General features: G+C 31.6%; 2 protein-coding genes across 3 annotated transcripts; both read right to left on the bottom strand.

Annotated features, from left to right (window-relative positions):
• Positions 1-3,287: 3,287 nt before the first annotated feature.
• On the bottom strand, positions 3,288-12,707 carry LOC107470678 (uncharacterized). 2 transcript variants are annotated; one of them, XM_052255014.1, is made up of 7 exons: positions 12,330-12,691; positions 11,784-11,845; positions 5,254-5,495; positions 4,957-5,157; positions 4,771-4,863; positions 4,583-4,684; positions 3,288-3,870 (listed from the first exon to the last, which is right to left on the bottom strand). In XM_052255014.1, exons 3-7 carry the CDS (start codon positions 5,398-5,400, stop codon positions 3,544-3,546), a joined length of 870 nt encoding a protein of 289 aa, XP_052110974.1. In that variant the 5' UTR covers positions 5,401-5,495; positions 11,784-11,845; positions 12,330-12,691; the 3' UTR covers positions 3,288-3,543. The 2 variants fall into 2 exon arrangements, with proteins under 2 accessions (XP_052110974.1, XP_052110975.1); XM_052255015.1 differs by having other exon boundaries at positions 3,747-3,890; positions 12,330-12,707.
• LOC127739692 (uncharacterized) lies at positions 6,832-14,428 on the bottom strand. Its single transcript, XM_052255674.1, has 10 exons — positions 14,386-14,428; positions 13,386-13,532; positions 13,206-13,265; positions 11,784-11,845; positions 11,468-11,472; positions 8,751-10,285; positions 7,958-8,567; positions 7,544-7,873; positions 7,375-7,462; positions 6,832-7,263 (listed from the first exon to the last, which is right to left on the bottom strand). Exons 1-10 carry the CDS (start codon positions 14,426-14,428, stop codon positions 6,832-6,834), a joined length of 3,312 nt encoding a protein of 1,103 aa, XP_052111634.1.
• Between the last annotated feature and the right edge of the window lie 7,709 nt (positions 14,429-22,137).

Genomic DNA, 22,137 nt, shown 5'->3' with positions numbered 1-22,137 from the left:
CAATCCAAACTTAATCCTAGGGGCATCTAGCTTAGGAATTCTCATCACACCACACGATACTTAAATAAAACTTAAACCGTACCTCTTGTAGCCAAAATAATTGAGCTTCTTCTTGGAAGTCTCCACCAACCCTTAACTCCAAGCCTCACCAAGGTCCCACAAGCAATATCAATCTTCCAATTGTGCACCAAAATCACCTAATACTCTAACATAATCAATTTTCACACTTATAATCAATCTAGGATTCATGAAATTGATAAATCACAAGGATTAAAGAGTTTCTTGCCTTAACCCACGAAATTGGTTGATAAAACTCACCAATGGCTCATACTAGAGCACTCCTAAATAACCAAAATCATAAAATTACTCAACACCCATAACCAAATTCGAATTTAAGGAGAAAAATAAAAATTGGGCAGAGGACAGTGAAATACTCACTACAAAATTTAAATAGAATTGTAGAGGATGAGAAGAGTGACGCGTGGCCGCAAATGTCTCGTTAATCGGAGTTCCAGAGAGAAAGTTATGGTGATTTGAAGTTTGGAAAGCTAGGTTTTCTTTCTCTCTTCTCTCTATCCGCCCCTCTCTCATTCTCTAGGGTAAATGAGCTGAAATGCTCGTAACTAATATTTACATATGTTGGGTTTTGGGCCCACTTAGACCTGATTCACTTGTTTTAGTTCGTTGGCCCAATTTTGGGCCAGAACCTTTAAAATTAGAGTTTTAAATCGTATTTTAAATATTTCTATCTTTCCAAATTATAAATTCTCATTTCTTAACATTATTCGCTTATAATTAATTTCCTCAGTTGCAGTACCGGACAGATCTCAGCCGATACTGCTGGTCAAATTTTCAGTGCGCATTTTTAAATTTACTGAGTCCAAATATCATATTTAAATTATCGAATTCTGATTGCTAAATTTTCTAACCATGTTTGCTCCTATTTAATTTATTATTTAATTAATTATGGTTTGACCGGGTTTTACAGTTCGCCTCTTGGCGAACTTGCTATAGACAAAAAAAATCGTATTTAAAAAATTAAACTTGAAAAAATGGTGGGTTTTGAAATATAATAAATTTTTTTATTTTATTTTAGTGAAAAATCCTAAAAAATTCTCATCATTTTTTACAGTAAAAAAATCTTTTTTTTCTACAGAATAATAGAATGTGTAAACCTCAATTATTTATCTTTTTATTATTTATATGCTCATACACCAAGTGTAATGTCAAAAATAAAAATTATTTGTCTTCTTAAATTTTATTCTTTTAATCATTAAATCCAAAAAATAATATTTTCTTTAAATTTCAAATGATGTTATTACTTTTTATTAAAAAATATATATTAAAAACTGCTCTTGTCATATCAACTTTAATTTAAAAATATTAATAAGAAAATCAATTTTTAACTTTAAGATTAGTCACTCGCATTGCTACTCAAGGTTTTTTTGTCCCTAACACAATTTAGTAAAAAAATTTCCTGGAGTTACTTTTATGTTTTTTTTAAGAATTATATTTAAATTTATAAAAAATATGGGCTCAGATTTACAAACTGAATTTGAAATCTATATAGAAAAATAATAACTCTAAGAGATATATCTTAAAAGTACAACCATTTTTGTCAAGATTTCTATGTTTTCTCAAGAGTAATTTGGGGAACGTTGATCTGATTCATTTTCAATTACATTTATTGTTTATAGAGAAATCTACACTACAATTTCAATCAAAAAATGATAATACTTTAGAGAATGAGATGATTGGAACAAATAGTTCCAATCAAAATATAAACAAATAAGACTCAAGATACGAACACAATGGACAAAACAAAAAAGATACAATATTTACAAATTCAAAGTTGGCAAGAAATAATTCTTAGGCAAGTCAACTTGAGAACCAGACTGAAAAAACAATATTTATAGGAAGAGACTGACATATTTATCGCTTAAAACAATAGTCATCAATGCTACATGAATACATGTTAAAATTCAAAGTGAGACAACATATAAATGGCAATGGTGCTAATGGCAACTAAACCATTAACCATATATGGTCTCTAAGTTAAAATTAGAAGCATGTGTAGTTTGAAGCACAAACTTATTCATGATGATGAATTGAATATTCTACGTATAAAACATCATTCATTTATTTTTTCTCTTCTGCTTTTAGCTTTACACCAATATACCTCATACCAAAAGTAATTAAATCAACTTCAAATCAGATATAAGTTAGAAATACATCTAGATATAATTATTCAAACATGCATTTTCTAATTTTACACAAGTCTCTATTATGAGCCAAAAGTTACAGGATCAAGCTCTAACAAAGCATTATGATTGAGACCTAAATATAATTTCCATAACATACATCCTTTAACCAAACTGTAGCAGCATCAAATTTTATAAAAGAATATCACATGGTCGAACCATGACTTCCAAAAGAAATCACTTTAATATATGATTTGTACTTAAATATCTTTAATATAAAGTATGTGTTCAAAGATCCTAAAAGCATACAATGAACTGAATGATTTATTTACCATTATACAATCCCCCGAAAAATCATTTGTATATATTAAAAGAATTCATCCAGTAAAGAACAAGTTTTAGTAAACAATTTTTATCAATGTTTTGCAATTTTCTTTTTCGTTCATTTATTTTTTATTCTCATTCATCTCTTTTTGCTGTACTACATTCATATATAGAAATAAGGAAGAAAAATATTATTTTAAAAGAAAAAGAAAAAAGATTAGCTGAAATAAAATAAAAAACATTAGCTTCTTAAACTTTATTTTTTATGTAAAAAGAAACACTACAACAATATAGATTATTTTTGAGGGTTATATGTGTCAAAAAAGAATTAAAATTCGTCAAAAAAACAATTTTTGACACTATTTTAACTATGAAAATATGTTAATAAAAGTTGTGTCAAAAATAGTATTTTTAACATATAAGTAATTGTGAAAAAAGTTTAATCTTATTTTGATAATTATTGGCCGTCAAAAATAATGTTAAAAAATTTGAGAATGTATTTTTTGTGATACTTATTAACCGTCAAAAATACTATTTATTTTGACACTTATTGACCATAAAAAATTCTCAACAATAATTTTTTACAATTATTAACCGTGAAATATACTATATCATGGATATTTTTTGACAATTTTTTACCATAAAAAAAACTCAATCATATTTTTTTTGACATTCATTATTATAAAAGTTAAGGTTTCACCTATTATTTATTTTTTAAATAAAAATGACTATAATAATAGACAAAATAAAATTCTACCACTGTGACATGAATATGCTTTTACTTTATCATACATAATCATTGTATAAAATCAAACAAAAGCTTTGCAATTTTGATCATTGATCATGATTCAAAACTAGTACAAATAGCATTCTTTATTTAGCATTTGATAAGTATATCAAGAACAATTAACACCAAGTACCAAAATCAATACTCAATATCATAATATCATATTAATGTTCTTTTTTTGTATAGTGCTATATGAATTATACATAAACTCATCAAAGTCTTGAGCATTAATCAAGTAGGATTGTTATCACTTTGAACTATAGGCAACCTTCCATCCAATAGTTGCTCAAGTATTCCTGCCATATGATCTACTTTTTTCTTCAAATCTTCCACCTCTATTTTAGAGTCTTCATATTTTTTTTCTGCACATTGAAGCTTTATTTGGAGATCAGAAAATATGAATGATCTAGGACCCCATAACTGTGTAGGTGTCACGCCAGCTCCATAACCACGAACTCGTCCATGTCGTTCAGGTCCAAATACTTCTACCATCACCTCATGTTCATTCATCTCTAATATTCCCTCATTTACTTGAGATGATAATTCCTTAAGTAAATCCTAAAATGGATCAAATCAACCTAATAAAATCAATAAAAATATATGTAAACATGAATATAAATGCTTACTGTAAAAATTAATGCCTAATTAATCCAATTTTTTCATTGCATAACAGAATTTTTCAAGACTTTCATAGTCCATTTAAACACTTTTTTCCTAAACGTTGGATCTCATAAATATCAACATTGCACAATCCTCTTAAATTTATAAAGTAGCTACATTGCACAATCAACATGTTAAGGGTATCTTGCAGAATAAGAAAAAAATTTATAAAGATAATAAGGTTAGTTAGGACTCTTTTCTTATATTGAGTGTTAGGATGTTAGAGTCAGCAGCCAGTTTTGCTGAGTTTGCACCACAGCATGTAATATAAATAAAAGTAGAATGTATGCTTACAGATAGAACAGATTTACTAAATGATATATAAAGTGAGGTCATTTAGTTACAATGCAAAGCTTTCTGCTCTATTTTTCTTCTTGTCTAATCATAATTCAACAAACACAAAATTTCAGGACTTTCACAATAAAATCTGAAGCAGAAACAACTTCTAATATACTAATACTTCCGACAAAGCACAACTAATTTTTTAATGATTCTATCTTTTGTAGAACTTATTTAAAGAATTACACAAGTTATCAAAGAAGGAAGAAATAATTTTGAGAAGTTATCAAAGTAATAAACAAAACTCACAATATGTGATAACATATCTTACAAGTTTTTCTTGAGTTTCTTCATTGCAAGCTTGTCCATTAACACGGGTATGCGTAAGCTCCCAAAGGCGAAGACGGTCAATTTCTTGTCCTGTTTGCTCAAACTGTATGTACAAATAACATATCTTATAAATATAGCAACTAATAAATATCTTCAAATTAAGTCTATAAATTAGTAAAATTTAGATACCGCCTCTTCAGCTCTTTGTTGGGCTCCCTTAGCACCAGTGGTATGAATAATGCTATTTGCAGCTCGACTCATCTTATTTTGTTGACTTATTTTCTAATAATTAACAAAATAGGTCATAACATGTGATAAAAGAGGCTAGTTAAATCTAAGTCAATTAACAATTATTATGTCATATGAAGTACAAACCTGCCAGCCTTCATCAATCCAAAGATTCACAAGGTAATCCCAATCCTCTTTTTCCATTTCCAATGGTATATTGGCTCGAGCAATTTCAGGGTTATCATAAGGTTCAAAATACCTTTTCTTTAATAGATGTCGATAACTCCGATAAGAAGAATTCATTTGAGCCCATACTAAATGCTTTCGACCTTCAACTTTAAAGTATGTCTTAAAAGAACATAACATATACTATTAGTGTGAGTTTTATAGACATAAAAATAAAAAAAGCAAGTGAAAACATAACAAGGAGAACATGAATATTACCAAAACTAGGTCAAACATCTTTATTTTGTTCTCTATTTTGATATCAGCCCATTCTTTAACCTTTAGTGGTGCATTCTTCACATCACGAACTAGAACAGTGCATCTTGATTTGAACAGCTTTGCATTTGGACCAACTGGCCTATTCATTCTCCAGTTTATGTCAAGTCTTTTTCCAGCTGGTAACTTTGCTAACTCAAGATTGCGCGTAGGTCCTCTCACTTTTTTTTTCGGTGCAACAAAATCTGTTTAAATCAGTGAAATAATAGGAGCAAGATGTTATTTTTTCAGACATATATTAGCCTTTGATAAATCAGACATTAAGTTCAAGTTGGCACATGTTAAATTCTATTCTATGCATTGTTCAATACAAGGAATTTATTTAGACAACAAGTGGAGAAAATACAAAGAAAACATTAGATTTTAATTTAGAGGACAAAAAAATAACTAGCATAGAAAAAAGACAAAAGAAGCATATATTATACATAGACTAGATGGCATAAGCAGGGTTCCTAGCTAGCTAGATATATAATAATATAATAGTATATAAGACTCACCTCTGCAGCTTAGAATTTAGTGTGGGGAAGAATAATAAAAAGCTTGTTTTTGTCACACCTTGCACTGCGCTGCATGCACCCATCTCTAACCCATGCCCCTGGCCCTTCCTTCAGTTTTTAATTACCGCCCTTCTCTTCTCTTCTCTTCTCTTCTTTTCTCACACCCCATCACCCTTTAAATCTATATGGTATAGCACTAATGTTTTTATGATTGTCGTCACTAGCTTTAAAGTTTATGGTATAGCATTAATGTCAGAAAGAAGATATACAAATAAAATTAGTCATGCTATTAATATTTTTATGTCAGAAAACTAAATCCACCTCATAATAAATATCCAAAAGAGACTAATAAAATTAAAGAATGCTAAAAAATATCCCAAATTCGAATTCTTCTTCATCCACTTCATCATCATTAGAAAGGGAATCAAATTGCCTTCTAAGTTGTGAGGGAGTTGATGAACTTGCTTTTTTTTCATGCACTCCATCATTATTAAAAAGGGAGTCAAATGTTCTTTTAATTTATGAGTGACTTGAGAATTTGCTTTTTTTTATGCACTCCATCATCATTAAAAAGGGAATCAAATATCCTTCTAACTTGTGAGTGACTTGATGAACTTGCTTTTTTTTTCATGAACTCCATCATTATTAGAAAGAAGATTAGCTTGTTGTAAATGACTTGGTGGAGCTAAATTTCTTCTAGATAGAAGACTCTGAATCCCTTTCTTTCTTCTAGCAGCAACACTATTAACAATCTTTGAGGTCTTTGCCTAAATCAACAAATCATATTCATTATTAAAGCCAACAACAGCACATCAAAAAGATTTCAATAAAAATATTAAATGAAAACATTAAAATTCTAAAAACATAATTGCAATTAATTTCTATTAGAAAAGGTTTCAAGTAAAAAAAGAAAATCTATCTATTACTCTATTTATTCATCAAACATATCATCAGCCACTTCCTCCTCCTCCTCCACTTCTAAAGGCATACTAAAATAGTCACGTGGTGTTACTTTTACAACACATTACCAATTGGAGTTACAAATATCTTCAACATAGAATACTTGTTCATATTGACATGCCATAATAAATACTTCTTTTGTCTTCAAAGTGCGACCTTTATTTACCAGGGTGACACCATATTCATCTACTTTCACTCCTCTACCATAATTGTCCACATCCCACCATAAGCATTTGAACATTACAACTTTGTTATCATTCATATATGATAACTCCACAATATCCTCAATGACTCCATAATACTCCTTTCCACAATTTAGCTTTACCATAACTCCACTACTTTGAGTTTTTCTATGATTCTCACAATCTTTTGTGTGGAAGATAAAACCGTTTGCTTTGTATCCTTTATAGCATGTGGCTTCTCTTGCTGGACCTCTTGCTAAACATAAAAGTTGATGGGTTACTTGTTTATCTTTTTCTTTGTACAAACATGTAACCTGATTTGAAAAAGAAAAAGATATAGTTAAAAAAATTCTTACATGACTTTAAATAGTATGTAACCTGATTAAAAAGTAGTATGTAATATTTCATCCATATTTAGGACTTACATGACTTTCAAACCAATCTGAAAATTCTTGATCATGTCGTTTTTGAACATTTCTTGGGTTCTCTTCTTCTAATATTTCTTTATGTTTGCTGCATTTATAAAGGCTAATAAGTTTCAAGCAATACTTCTAAAAAAAAAGCTAAATATTATCTAAATACAACTATGCTTACTATATGAAAGGAGTAACTTGATCACAGTTCTTCAAAATATAAAGATGAGCTTGCTTTATTTCTTCTAGACTCAATCTTCTTGTCACTTTACAATTTCTTGAGGGTCTTCCATTTTGCTTGAAAATCGGTAATACTTTATCCTTTGTTTCAACTTTATAACCATGAGTTATTGCACCATCCCAATTTCTTCCAACTCGATTATACTTTGTTTCAATACCATTAAAGTATCTTGAGCAAAATAATAAGCATTCATTTGCAAGATATCCTTCAGCAATTGAACCTTCTGGATGAGCTCGATTACGTACATAAGCTTTTAAGCTACATAAATACCTTTGTTCAAAAAGGGACAATATATAAGTAAAGAAATTTATTGAATATTTTATCTAAAAAATTACATGATAAAATAATATTTACCTCTCAATAGGGTACATCCATCGATAATGGACCGGCCCTGCAATCTTTGCCTCACTTGCCAAATGGATAGGTAAATGGATCATGACATCAAAAAATGAAGGCGGAAATATCATTTCCAACTTGCAAAGTGTGATAATGATTTGTTCTTCAATCTTCTCAAGATTTTTCACTGTTAGAACTTTTGAGCACAACTCCTTGAAAAAACTGCAAAGTCCTATTAATGCACTACGCACATCATGTGATGAGAAAAGACCTCGTAAAACAAGCGGAAGGAAGCACTCTAGAAGAACATGACAATCATGAGTCTTTAAGCCATAAATCTTTTTCTCTTTTAGGTTAATACATCTCCTAAGATTTGAAGAATATCCATCTGGTACTTTGACATTTTGCAAAAATTCACACAAACTCCTCCTTTCTTTATTATTCAATTTATAAATGGCATCAGCTAATGACACAACTTTTTCTCCCTCTCTAATAGGATGCAAATCTTTCTTTATGCCTAACTTTTCCATATCCAAATGAGAATTTAAATGGTCTTTTGTTTTTCTTGGAATATCCATCAATGTCCCAAGAACATTGTCACATATATTCTTCTCTATGTGCATGACATCTAAATTATGACGCAACAATAAAGTCCTCCAATATGGCAATTCAAAGAAGATGCTTTTTTTCAACCATGGATTGGAACTTCCCATTTCTTTTCCTGCTGCACTTCTCTTCCTTTTTTTAATATCTTTATGATTACTAACTACTAAGCCTTCTAAGTTAAAAACTTGTTGAAGAATATCATCACCAGAGAGTTGCTTGGGAAGACGCCTAAGTTCTTTTGTGCCATCAAACAATTCTTTTTCACGTCGCCATCTATGTCTAATAGGCAAGAAGCGCCGATGACCTAGGAAGCAAAATTTCTTTCCATTAGTAAGAAACTTAGATTGAGTCTCAACATTACAAGTGGGACAACGAAGTGCCCCTCTCGTATTCCATCCAGATAAATCTCCATATGCTGGAAAGTCATTTACTGTCCATAATATAGCTGCACGCATTTTAAAATTTTTTTTTTCATATGCATCAAAGGTATCAACTCCTACATTCCATAATTCTTTTAATTCTTCAATTAAAGGCCTTAGATATGTATCTATTGCCTTTCCTGGAGATTTTGAACCCGGTATAAGCAATGATAACATTAGATAAGGATCCTTCATGCATTTCCAAGGTGGCAAGTTATATGGTATAAGTACCACAGGCCAAACACTGTATTTTGTACTCATATTTCCAAAGGGGTTAAACCCATCACTTGCTAATCCAAGCCTTACATTTCTAGGTTCATCAGAAAAGGACTTATGTAACTCATCAAATGATTTCCATGCTTCTGAGTCAGCTGGATGACGTAAATACCCATCATCAATTCGCTTTGCATCATGCCATCTCATATCAAATGCTGTCTTTGTTGACATATATAATCTTTTAAGCCTTGGAGTTATTCGAAAGTAACGGAGAACTTTTATAGGAATTTTTTTTCTCTTTCCATCTTTCTCCTCAAACTTCCACCTTGAAGCACCACAATGATCACAAGTTTCTTTCTTATCATGATCTTTCCAGAATAGCATACAATCATTAATACAAGCATCTATTTTCTCATAATCCAAGCCAAGATCTCGAATAATCTTCCTAGCTTCATAGTAAGACGCCGGTAGTTGTACCCCTTTTGGAAAAGAATCATTCAATAACTCAAGTAACATAGAAAATGATTTATTACTCCATCCACCAAGACATTTAATATGGAATAATCTCATCAAAAACGAGAGCTTTGAAAAGTACGTACATCCTGGATATAGTTCTTTCTCAGAATCATCCAAAAGTTTGTAAAACTTTGCTGCATCTTCATTAGGTTCTTCTACATGCTCTTCATAAGGTTCTCCTATATCCTCTTTTATATGCTCTTCATTAGGTTCTTCAATATCCTCTTCTATATCCCAAACTCCAAAATGATCCCTTAACATGTTTTCCATGTCATCTTTATCCATATAATCATCGTGACTATCAAATGAACTTGAATGGGGTGACTCATCTTGTAGCGATTCTCCATGGTGGTACCAAATTGTATAATTTCTCACTATGCCATGACTTAGAAGATCAAATTCTACTTGCTCACGAGATTTTCTAAGGCAATTATTGCATTTAAAACACGGACAATATATCTTATCATCGTTTGTATGACTAAAGGCAAAATCTAAGAACTCGTTGACACCTCTCCTATATTGTAAAAGGGCTCTATTCTTAATTTGCATCCAATCCTTGTCCATTGAATATATGACAAGCTTAACATACCTAAAAAAATATTAAAAATAAGCACCAGAAATCACAAGCCTCAATAGAAAAAAAAAAGTTAAAACACAAATATAGCTATAATAAAATCCAAAGAATGCATGGCACATAGTCCATAGCAAACATATAACGCAACCACTGCTCACTATATACAAAACAAAAAATTAAGGAGCACATATAATGAACAAAAATATAAAAAAGAAAATAGATAAAGAGAAAGTAAAGGGTTAGTTAACAGAGAAAAAGAGAATATATTAGTCATCTAATTTTTTTTAAAAGAAAATGCTAATAGAATATTACTAGTTAACAGGGAAAGAAAGAGAGATTAATTTGACAGTGAGAAAAATTAATAGATCAAGATCTCTCCTATAAATTAAATGAAGGATTAAATAATATTAAAATAAAAGCTATTCTATTATACAAGTGAACGGCTTAATGGTGAAAAAAATTTGGCAAAATTAAAAATTACTAGTGAGTTTCTAAACATTTCAATGAAATTAAGCCACAACTCTTAATTCAGAAAAAAAAATGATCAAATGGTGAGTGGTCGGATGTAACATGAATTTAGTCCTTGGTTTTTGCTGGTTTTAGGGGGATATAGTCGGTTAATTTCTAAGGCTTAATTGAACAACATTATAGTCACTGTCTTTAATTTCTTTTGTTTTTTATTTTTTCTAAAGGACCAAAATATATGACCATAAATAAATAGACAAGTAATTAATATCCCAAATGTACATAAGAAATTGTTAGCATTAAAATTTGGTAACTAATGTATGATCTAGTTATTACTGGAAAGAGTAACGTGTGTTTGTTAATAAAAAGGAGTGTATATAAAGGATCTGCTGCAGCTATACGAAACCAATCCAGCTTTAGTGCAAGAGGTATATTTCCTAATCAAGGAGAGTTACAGAGAAATGCTATGCGAAGTGAAAATCAGAATCAATTTTAGCTGTATCAACTATCAAGCAAGCATCAAGTAATTTTCATTCGTAATCAACCATGAACTATTACTGTCCTATAATCCTATTTCCACCTAAACCAATCACACTCGAAAGTGAATGCATACTATAACAACATATTTTATTTAATGAACAACATTAGCAGCTATTCTTCATCTTTAACTACAAGTACAATACAACTACAACTACTACCACCAATATTTAAAACAATAATACACATACATACCATTCCTATTTCATCCATATATACATATCCAATTGCATAGTTCAGCTAAAATCTTTACTTAATAGAGAAACTAATTGAACTTAGAATGAAAAAAATTACTTAACAGGCAAAGAGAGAAGTGAGAATTAACATTGACTCCTCCAAAGTAAGCATGAATATGTCACTTAATACAGAGTCATACATAGAAAACATAGCAAATTATAGAATATTCAGCATTACCAAACAATAATAAACAAGAAAAATGCATTCTAGAAGACTATAAATGACCTTAACAATTACAATTCACATAAATAAGCAATAATAAAAAAATACTTGCCTCAGTTGGTTGACTTTGTTTCTTTAATAGCAATTTGGAAGCCATTGATAAAATTTTTTGACCTACATTAAGCAACTATGCAAATAAGCAATATCACTAATGCAAACTAATATATTATAGAAATTCAAACTTTATACATATATATATATAAATCCAAACTCTCAAAATAAAGTTAGATACTCCTATTTGATATGAACATGTGGTTTAGGAAAAAGAACAAACACATGGTGTGCAAAAATTAGAAAGAATAAAAATAAAAGATTAGAAGTCAAATTAGATAAAACATAAAATGAATAGAACTCTGAAACAGAACAAACAATAGCATTGCATCACCAAGTCACAGTTATCTTTCTCTCATTTTTTTTATTATGAATAAAAAAATAAAAAAATTAAATGAGAAAGAGCAAAAACTTTACCAAAATTACAGATCAATTTCCACAAATCAACTATGAGGAACAAATAAAAAGTACAAATCATAGAACAGCTCAATAAGAAGCCAAATCAGAAAATATAAATTAAGGAATAGATCTGAGAATCTGAACTTACCTTAATACGTATAGTATAAGAAGCTTGAAGCAAAAAAATTTTGAGATCTGAAGCATCAAAACAAAAATTAAATCAGATTTATGAAAGAATAAAATATTTTGAGAGAGGAAAAAGAAATACCTAACAAGACTAAGTTGATTTTGGAGCTGAAGAATGAGATGAATCTTGAAATTGAAGAGTAAACTGAGATTTTGAATATGAAAAATGAGTAGTGGAATCCAAAACTGAGAGCCGGAGCCAAGGAAAGAAGAGGAGTAGGTGATCCCAAATTTGACGGAAGGAAAAAAGAGAAACAGAGTCGATGATAAGAGAAGAAGAGGAATAGTAGTAAGCTGAAAATAAAGACCGTCAAAAATAAACAATAATTCTTCACGGTCAAATTATGTATCAAAATAAATATGATAATTTGACATTTGTAATATTTGTTAAATATATATATTAATTTTTACATTTAATTATGATTGTCAAAAAAAAGATGTTAAAATAGCTCTTTTTTCTTGTAGTGAAAGACATTTAAAATCCATTTAAAATAAATTGCATATTGATTGATAGATAGATACTATATATCCATATATAATTTTTCATCATGCTTGAATATTATCTGGTTCAGTCCATGAATCTATTCTTTAACTGATATGATCATCCATCTGTAGATACCCAAGAACTGTGACTCTTAGTATGTAATCTATATCCATTCTCTTCTTCCTTCCATTACATATATATCGTTATGAAATTATGCTACTAATTATGTACTAAATGATTATCATATTGGAACACCAAGTCATAGAATAAAGATATAACAAATGGCAAATCATTCCATTAAAAGAATATGACCAAGTGCAAAATCAATCTGTGTGCCAGACAAGACTTACGTACATGGCAATGTGAAGAATATGTTAAGTGGAATTTTTAGATCTTCAGCAACATGAGTATACCCTGTCATTGTTGTAAATATTAAATTACTTTCATTTTAGTCCATGCCAACAATAAAAAAGTCTAGCGCAATAAAAGAGGGTGCGTGGAGCATAATAAGAGTGCAGATGGAATCGCTAAAACAGATGCAGACAGATCTGCTGAAATAGAATGCAGACATGACTGTTGAAACAGAATGCAGACGAAACTCTTCGAAGAAGGTGCAGATGAAACTGTCAGAAGAAGACGCAGACAGGCCATAGTGATTATTCCATGAATGATAGTTGTTTTCTGTTAGAACATGTGTAACCAACACTGATGTTGAATTTTTACTTAGATGATGTAATAGAGATTGGTTGGATTCTGAGCTAAATTAAATTGGAAGATTGATTATTCATTGTGGAAGGAGATTGAAAAAGAAGTATGGTGATTTCTCATAGAAAAGATGATAGCTTATGTATCCTCTTCAAGGAAGATACCAAGGTCCTGATATCATGATAAAATTGTAATTGAATTTTTGTATTCTGTTGGGCTGAATTTGTAAGCCACGAGACTTCTTTATTGTTGTCATGAGCTAAGATAAAAAAGTAATTTAATAGTAAAATATACATACACCTCAAGTTTTAGGTAAATGGAACTTTCAGATTAACAAATGACTATAAGTTTTACTCTTAACATTTTATAAAACAACTCCTCAACATAAAATATGCATACACCTTTGAACAACATTTTATATTTAGGAAAGAATGCCTCTAAAAAAAATTATTGTTGTTATAAAGAGCTTTGACTAAATTCTTTTAAATTAAAAATAAAACACCTAACTTTAAGAGTAATAGCATCTGCAAGAGAAGCAACTCTAATTTCAAAAGTGGTAGCATCTCCAACCAAACCATGAAGAGAACATGAAACAAGCATGTCTTTAGGTTGGTGTTGGTTTCATTTACAGGCTGCACAGGTCGTAGAGTTTAATTAATTATTAATTAATCAAATCAAGAAAATAATTTTAGCTCGGTTGAGAATAACAAAATCAAATACTTCCTAAATTCGTTCTCTCTAATTAGGGATGTTAATAGGGTGGAGGTGGGGTGGGGGCGGAGGATGTCTCCCTGCTCTCCGTTGCTGCCCTCAGAATTGATCTCCGTACCCGCCTCGATCTCTGTCATGGGGATAATTGTTTTCATCCCCATTTTTCGTATTTCTCATGTTCTCTGTGGGCCCATTCTCCATCTCTCTATATTGAATATTTATACAAAAATGACAGTGAAAAATAAAAAAATAAACTACAAAACATTATTACAAATATACAAACTTATCATATCCAATATTATAAGTCCAAAAATACAACATAAACAAAATCTTAAAATACAACTTTCATTCTAAAAAGACTATAAAATAAAGTCTTCAAGATTAAATATTCTTCCATTGTCAACATAAAACTTCCAACAAACAATTCCATGTTTTCTGTTAAAACAACACAAATATAAATATATTAACATACATCATAAATAAGAATACCATATATTAAATAAAAATTTGACATAACAAAAAAATAATTATCTAAAGTCCTAAAGCCCCCATATCCATCTCATAGTGTCAAGAAATTAGAATTTTCAACCCTGATTTATTTATATTATATAAATCAACAAATCACGAGAGTTAAATTTGACATGAGATTGAATTTTAATACCAGATAAAAATTTGAGTTATTAGTACTTTTACTTGAAGAGTGTATTCAATGCTGAGTGCAAATTAACGCCTCAACAAGTTCATAATGCAATTTATTGCAATGTAAATGTAAGATTCAACCACTGGCACTAAAAGGAAGAGAACTAGAAGAGGAAAAAATAGTGGCTGCTACAGTGTCAGTAGTGATACTCTCCAGTAGATGACGAACAACAAAGAGATGGTGGAGCAGTGGGATGCGATGGCGGAGAGTGGAGAATGGACACGGCGACAGTGACGAGAATGGACGCAATCATGCAGACGCAGGAGTGGAGAGGGGAAAGACGCCGCGCTTGAAGAGAGAGAATAACACGGTGAAGCTATGAGCGTGACGACGCAATAATGGTAAGCACTGAGCACGAGGAGTGCCGGCAACAGCTGGTGAGGGGATATGGTGCTATGATTGTGATTGTGGATACAGCTATAGGAGTTTTGAACTTTTAGGACTGGAGAGTTGGGGCTTGGGGACGGCGTAGTAATAAAGTGGAGTAGTAGGAGAGAAGGAAAGACATAAAATAAGGTATAGTTAGGGTTTTCACTAGGTAAAATTACTAAAAAGTCTCTATATTAAAAATAAATTAAGGATATTTAAATAAATTCAAGAATTTTAAAGAACTATTGGGGATAGGGTAGGGATCCCTACTTGGGTCCCCATGCCTGTCTTCGGGAATTTTAGTCCCCATCCCATCTCCACGAAAAAAATTTTCACCTTCGAATCTCTATTCGGAACAGTCTCCGTGAGGATCTCGCATTTCGAAAAATTTTGACACCCCTATCCTTAATAAAAAAAAGTACTATAAAATTTAATTTATAGTATCTTAATCTAGGTGTAGTAATATTTAGTCATCAAATCAAAGCAAATTAAACCATTCATCTTTTAGATTTGCACACCAGTTTGATTCTAGTTTTTTTTATTAACGAAAAATTAGAACCTCCTTAGTACTTATAAGAGTTGAATCACAAACAATGATAAATTAATAATGTTTGGATTATAATAGGAAGAGAGCTTATAATCTAAACTAATAATATTAATCTAAAAAACAAAAACAATTATTTTAAAACTTTAAACTTTGAGAATAAAAGACAAACTTTTGATTGTTACCATGGTACAAAGGGTTTAGGAAAGAAAAGAAGAATTATTTAAAAAGTATCATTTGTTATATTCTCTTTTGTGATTACAAGGTTCTTATCAATATATAGACCAAGAGTACGCTAATGAGTACGCTAATTATGAAATAATATTCTAATAAATTACATTAATTTTTTTTCTGACCCTCTTTGATATTTTTCTGATTTTATTCCCTAATTATGATATTCTAATACTCTCCTTCAAGGTGAGTAGTGGGATCACCAATACTCAGCTTGGTTAGTACTTTAGCAAGGGCTTATCTTAAAACTGCTTTAGTAAGAATATCAGCCAACTAATCTTCTGATCTCACAAATGGAAGCTCAATAATGTCATTCTCAATTTTTTCTTTGATAAAGTGTCGATCCACCTCAACATGTTTTGTTCTATCATGTTGTACGCGATTCTCTGAAATGATGATTGCAGCTTTGTTGTCATATTTCAACTGGCTTGGCAATTGTGGTGGAAACCCAATCTCAGTCATCAATTTTTTTATCGACAATACTTCAGTTTTGCCTTTAACGATTCCTCGAAATTCTGCCTCTGCGCTTGAAAGTGCTACAACTTTCTGCTTCTTGCTTTTCCAAGTTACCAGATTGCCTCCAACAAGTGTAAAGTAACCAGCTGTTGATCTTCTATCATTTGGGTTGCCCGCCCAATCTGCGTCAGTGTATGCCTCAATTTTCAAATGGTCATTCCTTTTGAATATGACTCCACTTCTTGGAGCTCCCTTCAAATATCAAACTATCGTCATGGCGGCTTCCATATGATCTTCTTGTGGCTTATGCATAAACTGACTTACTATTCCCACAGCATAAGCTATGTCAGGCCAAGTATGGGATAAGTAAATTAGTTTTCCAACCAGTCGCTGATACCTTTCCTTATCTGCTAAGGTGGCACCTTCTACTATCTTCAACTTGTGATTAACTTGCATGGGCGTATCTATTAGTTTGTAATGTACCATTCCTATTTCTGCCAGAAGGTCTAAAATGTACTTTCTTTTGGAGATAAAGATTTCTTTGCTGGATCATAGAACCTTTATTCTGGATCATAGAACCTCTATTCCTAAGAAATATTTTAGTCTTCCCAAATCCTTATTTTTGAAGTTTGTAAATAAGTTCCTTCTCAATTTTGCAATTTCTTCAGCATCACTTCCTGTTATGATCATATCATCCACATAGATTATTAGGCAAGTGATTAAATCTGCCCGTTTTCTCAAAAAAAAGGGTATGATCAGAGTTGCTTTGCTTGTACCCATACCTTTTCATGGCCAATGTAAATCTTCCAAACCAAGCACGTGGAGATTGCTTAAGCTTATAAAGAGCCTTCTTTAACAGGCAAACTTCATGTTTTCTAAATCCCGTTGAGAAACCTAGAGGAGCTTTCCTGTATACTTCTTTCAACTCTCCATGCAAGAAAGCATTCTTGACGTCAAATTGATGAAGTGGCCAATCTTCATCTACTGTAATTAAAAACAACACCCTAATAGTATTAATCTTTGCAACTGGTGAAAAAATTTCAGTGTAGTCGATAACATAGGTTTGTGTATAACCTTTGGCCACCAACCTTGCCTTGTACCGTTCAATGGTGCCAACTGCCTTGTGTTTAATGGTGAAAACTCATTTGCACCCAACTGACTTTTTTCCTATCGGTAGGATACACGTCTCCCAAGTTTCATTCTTCGCTAGAGCTTCCATTTCTGTATTCATGGCTTTTTGCCATTCAACTTTCTCATTGGCTTCTCGAACAGTTCTTGGAATGTCTTCTGTCAAGAGTGTGGTTGAAAAAGCCTTTACAACATTTGCTATTCTTTCTCCAGCCACCTTTATCGGGTATCTTGAGTTACGAAAAATATGTTCTTGTGAGTACCGATTAGGAGGCATCCCTCTGTTTCTTCTTGGAGGAAGAATAAAGGTATTAGGCTCTGGTTCTTCATGTTCCAGTGCTATACTGTTATTATTAGTGGCCTCATTAAAAATAGGGAGTAAATTATCAGATTGGCAATTACTTACCTCTTGTCTGACATTCTTAAAAGGACTCACACTGGTTGTATGTATCAAGTTATTTTCTACGTTGAGTGAAGTATGCTCGGTGGCTCCATCTACTTGCTCTATTTGAACAGTTTCTTGGCAACAAAGGTTATTTAGCCAACTTGGTGGTTTATTATTGTTTTCCCCCTGAATCCCATGTTGGCAGCTGAAGTAAAATTTGGATTCTAAAAAATCACAATCCATGGTCACATGAATACGACGAGTGATTGGATTGTAGCACCTATACCCCTTTTGGTGTGTAGCATACGCAACAAAAACATATTTTTCTGCACAAGCATCAAGTTTGGTTTTATTGACTTTGAAAATATGGACAAAAACGGAACATCTAAATACTCGAGATGGTAAGGTTAGAATAGGCGGGATTGGAGTCTGAGTAGCCAAGACTTGTAAGGGTGTTTTGTGGTGGAGAACTTGGGTAGGTAGGTGATTCAGTAAGTAAGCAGAGGTCGCTATAGCTTCAGGCCAAAAGGTTTTTGGAATTTGTGCATCAAAAAACATGGCTCGGGTTATCTCAAATAACTTACGATTTTGCCGCTCAGCCACACCATTTTGTTAGGGGTGTATTTGGGTAGAAAGTTTGATGGATAAGACCATTTTGTATAAAAATATCACGCATTGATTGGTTTATATATTTTTCACCATTATCTGAGCGAAGTACTTGGATTTTCTTGTTGAGTTGAGTTTGGATCATTTGGTAGAAAGCAAAGAATTTACCAGGCACTTTAGATTTGTGTTTTAAAAAATATACTCAAGTCATGCAAGAGAAATCATCCACAAATAACACAAAATATGAAAATTATTATGGGAAATAGGAGATGGGCCCCACACATCAGAGTGTATTAGAGAAAAACTAAAATTGACTCTAGTGTTGGTTCGAGAAAAAGAAATTTTGTGATTTTTTGCACGAATATAAATTTCACATTTGAGGGATTCAGTGCTACTGGTAAAAAGATTAGGAAATAAAAACTTGAGGTACCTAAATAAAGGATGTCCGAGATGCCTGTGCCATAACCAAAGTTGCCTAGTCACCGTTTCGTGAGCAAGCATGGCATGACCCTGGTGTGCTACTTCATCAACTTAGTAAAAGCCTTTTCGCTCAGTACCACACCCAATGATCTCCTTCTTAAGAATGTCCTGTAAAAGAAAAAGGTAGAGTACATGAGTACCACACAATTTAGTTCCTTTTTTACTTGACTAACAGACAATAATTTTGATGATAGTGTAAGGACATAGAGGCAATTTTTTAGTTTCAATTTTTCTAAAAAAGTAATGGAGCATCCTCCTTTAACATCAATTAATTCTACACTAACTGTTTCAATATGGACTATTGAGGGTATAGTCAAGCTGTTAAAATCATGGAGGTCACGAGTCATAGTATCGGTAGCCCCACAATAAAAAAAATCATTCATTTATTTTTTAATTAGATTCTGATTTTGGATCTCCCTTTCATATTGAGTCGCGGCCTGGCTGAGCAGCCAAGGAGTTCAGTAGTCCTTGTCCTTACCACCGTTGTTGCCTTGCGATCGCGACTTGCTTCCTTTCTTCTGGCCTCGTCACTGCTGCTGGTGACCTCTGGGATGCTCACAGTGGAAACTCTCTTACTCTGATTTCTTGATGACTTGGGATTGTTTTTCCATCAATCTGGATAACCCACAATCTTAAAATAGTTTTTTTTTTGTGTGTTTCTTCTTTTTTCTTCCACCAATTACTTTTTACATTAGAGTTACCCATAATAGATAATTATCTCCATTTCATTTAAAACCAATTGACAAATTGTTAGAATTGGTTTGTGATTATCGCATTACGTAGCATATTTGTAATTTGTAATGTCAATTCGTCAGAAATGGTTTATTTTCAGTTCCTAGAACCTAACTCTGCTCTGATACCATGTTATCATGGTACAAAGGGTTTAGGAAAGAAAAGAAGAATTATTTAAAAAAGTATCATTCGTTATATTCTCTTTTGTGATTACAAGGTTCTTACCAATATATAGACCAAGAGTACGCTAATGAGTACGCTAATTATGAAATAATATCCTAATAAATTACATTGATTATATCTGATCCTCTTTGATATTTTTCTGATTTTGTTCCTAATTATGATATTCTAATATTGATAACCTTGTCTTATATTGCAACCAATAATTTCAATTAAAAACCACAAAAAAGATATATTTTACATATTCTAATTAATGAAAATCAATTCTTTTAATTATTGATAATAGATGAAATTACTAAATGAATCTCTTCTTTTAAAAAAATTGTGGATAACTCCAATAAAAAAAAGATTGTTTTCAATTTATTTTTTCTAAAATTAAACACATAAAAACACAAAGAATTAATTTTTATTTCATCAACTACTTCTCTTGTGATCAGAGGATCATGCCTAATGAGCCTAATAAAACAACTATTTTCTTTTAGTTCTTGCACCCACTTTTAAACAAAGGCGGTGCTACGATACTGAAATAAGATTTTTTCAGCACCTACTGAATCGAGGTGGTAACAAGAAGAGTTGGATATGTGTTGGCATTGTTGTTGTAGGAGTAGACATAAACTGTGGAGTAACAGTGGTGGCAGGAGTTGTGTTGGAAATATTAAGTAGTTGTTAATAGTTTAATAAAAATAACTTTTTTGTTATTTTTTGTTGTCATTGGACATGGACATGCTGTTTTTATTTTGTAGTTGGACCAAGTTATTCGAAAGGTGAACCATTGATAAAAAATTATTTTGGGCTACGATGATAATAAAATTAATAATAATAATAATAATAATAATAATAATAATAATAAGGTTTAATTACTCTGCAGGTCCCTATAGTTTTATCGAATTTTCAATTAGGTCCCTATACATTTTTTTCTTTTCAATTGGTCTTTAGACATTAATTTTTTTTTCAACTTAGTCCCTGCCGTGACAAAAACGTTTGAGATAACAGAATATTCTATTTAAAAATTGAATATTCTCCTAACTAGATTAGAATTACTAATTAAATCCACCCCCATTTTTTTAAAATACCAAAACTAACCCTTAGTATTTTGTCCCAAAACTGAAGAACCCTAGGCACCTCTTGTTTGTCGTCGTCCCTAGCCATCGCTTCCGTCGCGTTCCCTCGGCGTGGATCGCCGCGCTGCGCATCGCGTTGTCGCACCACACCTCGCATGGCCGTACCTCACCTTGCTGCTCTGCTCTTCGGGTATCGATGCTGATGGTAGAATCCTCAAGAAAAGCACCCTATTCTAATCTCATGTTCAGTGGGGAGCTATAGAGATTATTTGGCTTATGGGTCAGAGAACATGTGAGATCTTCAAAGAACTAATATTAAGTATTTAAGAATTAGCTGTAATTGCTGATTACTTGTGGTGTTTGTTATATTATCTTATATTTTGAGTAGCATGTTAATTGATCAACATAGTTAATGATATTCTAGATATGATGATATTCCAATGTTGCCTCTTCATCTTGGCGTCCCATTTTAATCTCTTGGTTTTTGAAAGGGAACAGTTTGTAAGGTTATGCGAAATGAGTTTATATGTCAAATTTTCATGTTTATATAGTTTTGAGCTTTTTCTGCATATAAACATTTTAATCTTACCATTATTGAATGTATTGAACTTTTTAAACCACTAGTTTCTATAACATCCATCTTATCCATGAGCTTGTTGTGACAAAATAAACTTTGGCAAATTTGTTTACTCCAAGAAAAACGTAAAACAGAATGTGATGAAGAGAGTTGAATTTGAGGAAAAATTGATTGACTGAAATTGGAAATAAGGAAAAGATGAATGTTTTAGGAATGTTCTATTCATATTGTATTTTTTTCAGTTTTTTTTAGTTGTTTTCAGCTCCCGTCCCTCAAGCTGTGAATTTTTAAGTTGTGTGAATTTGTAGTTCAGTTTCAGTTTTGCTTACTTGTTTGCAACTTCTGTTTGTTTCTCAAATTGTGAATTTGTTCTTCATTTCTACTTTACTTTTAGAGTTTTCTATTTTTATAATCAATTATT

The sequence above is a fragment of the Arachis duranensis genome, chromosome 10 (assembly GCF_000817695.3).
Source record: "Arachis duranensis cultivar V14167 chromosome 10, aradu.V14167.gnm2.J7QH, whole genome shotgun sequence".
In the NCBI taxonomy this organism is placed as follows: Eukaryota; Viridiplantae; Streptophyta; class Magnoliopsida; order Fabales; family Fabaceae; genus Arachis; species Arachis duranensis.
Note: the sequence above shows the minus strand (reverse complement) of the source record. Positions and strands in the feature narration are given on the sequence as shown.

Bases quoted from the DNA above. Each gene is read 5' to 3' on its own strand.
- LOC127739692 (XM_052255674.1), bottom strand. From the start codon at position 14,428: ATGGGGATGAAAACAATTATCCCCATGACAGAGATCGAGGCGG. The intron at 7,463-7,543 runs GTAAGCATAGTT...TTATAAATGCAG, and splicing joins CAAGTTACTCCTTTCATATA to CAAACATAAAGAAATATTAG. The intron at 7,264-7,374 runs GTAAGTCCTAAA...TTTTCAAATCAG, and splicing joins CAGATTGGTTTGAAAGTCAT to GTTACATGTTTGTACAAAGA.
- LOC107470678 (XM_052255014.1), bottom strand. From the start codon at position 5,400: ATGAATAGGCCAGTTGGTCCAAATGCAAAGCTGTTCAAATCAAGATGC. The intron at 5,158-5,253 runs GTAATATTCATG...TGTTCTTTTAAG, and splicing joins AGATGTTTGACCTAGTTTTG to ACATACTTTAAAGTTGAAGG. The intron at 3,871-4,582 runs GTAAGATATGTT...GATCCATTTTAG, and splicing joins AAGAAACTCAAGAAAAACTT to GATTTACTTAAGGAATTATC.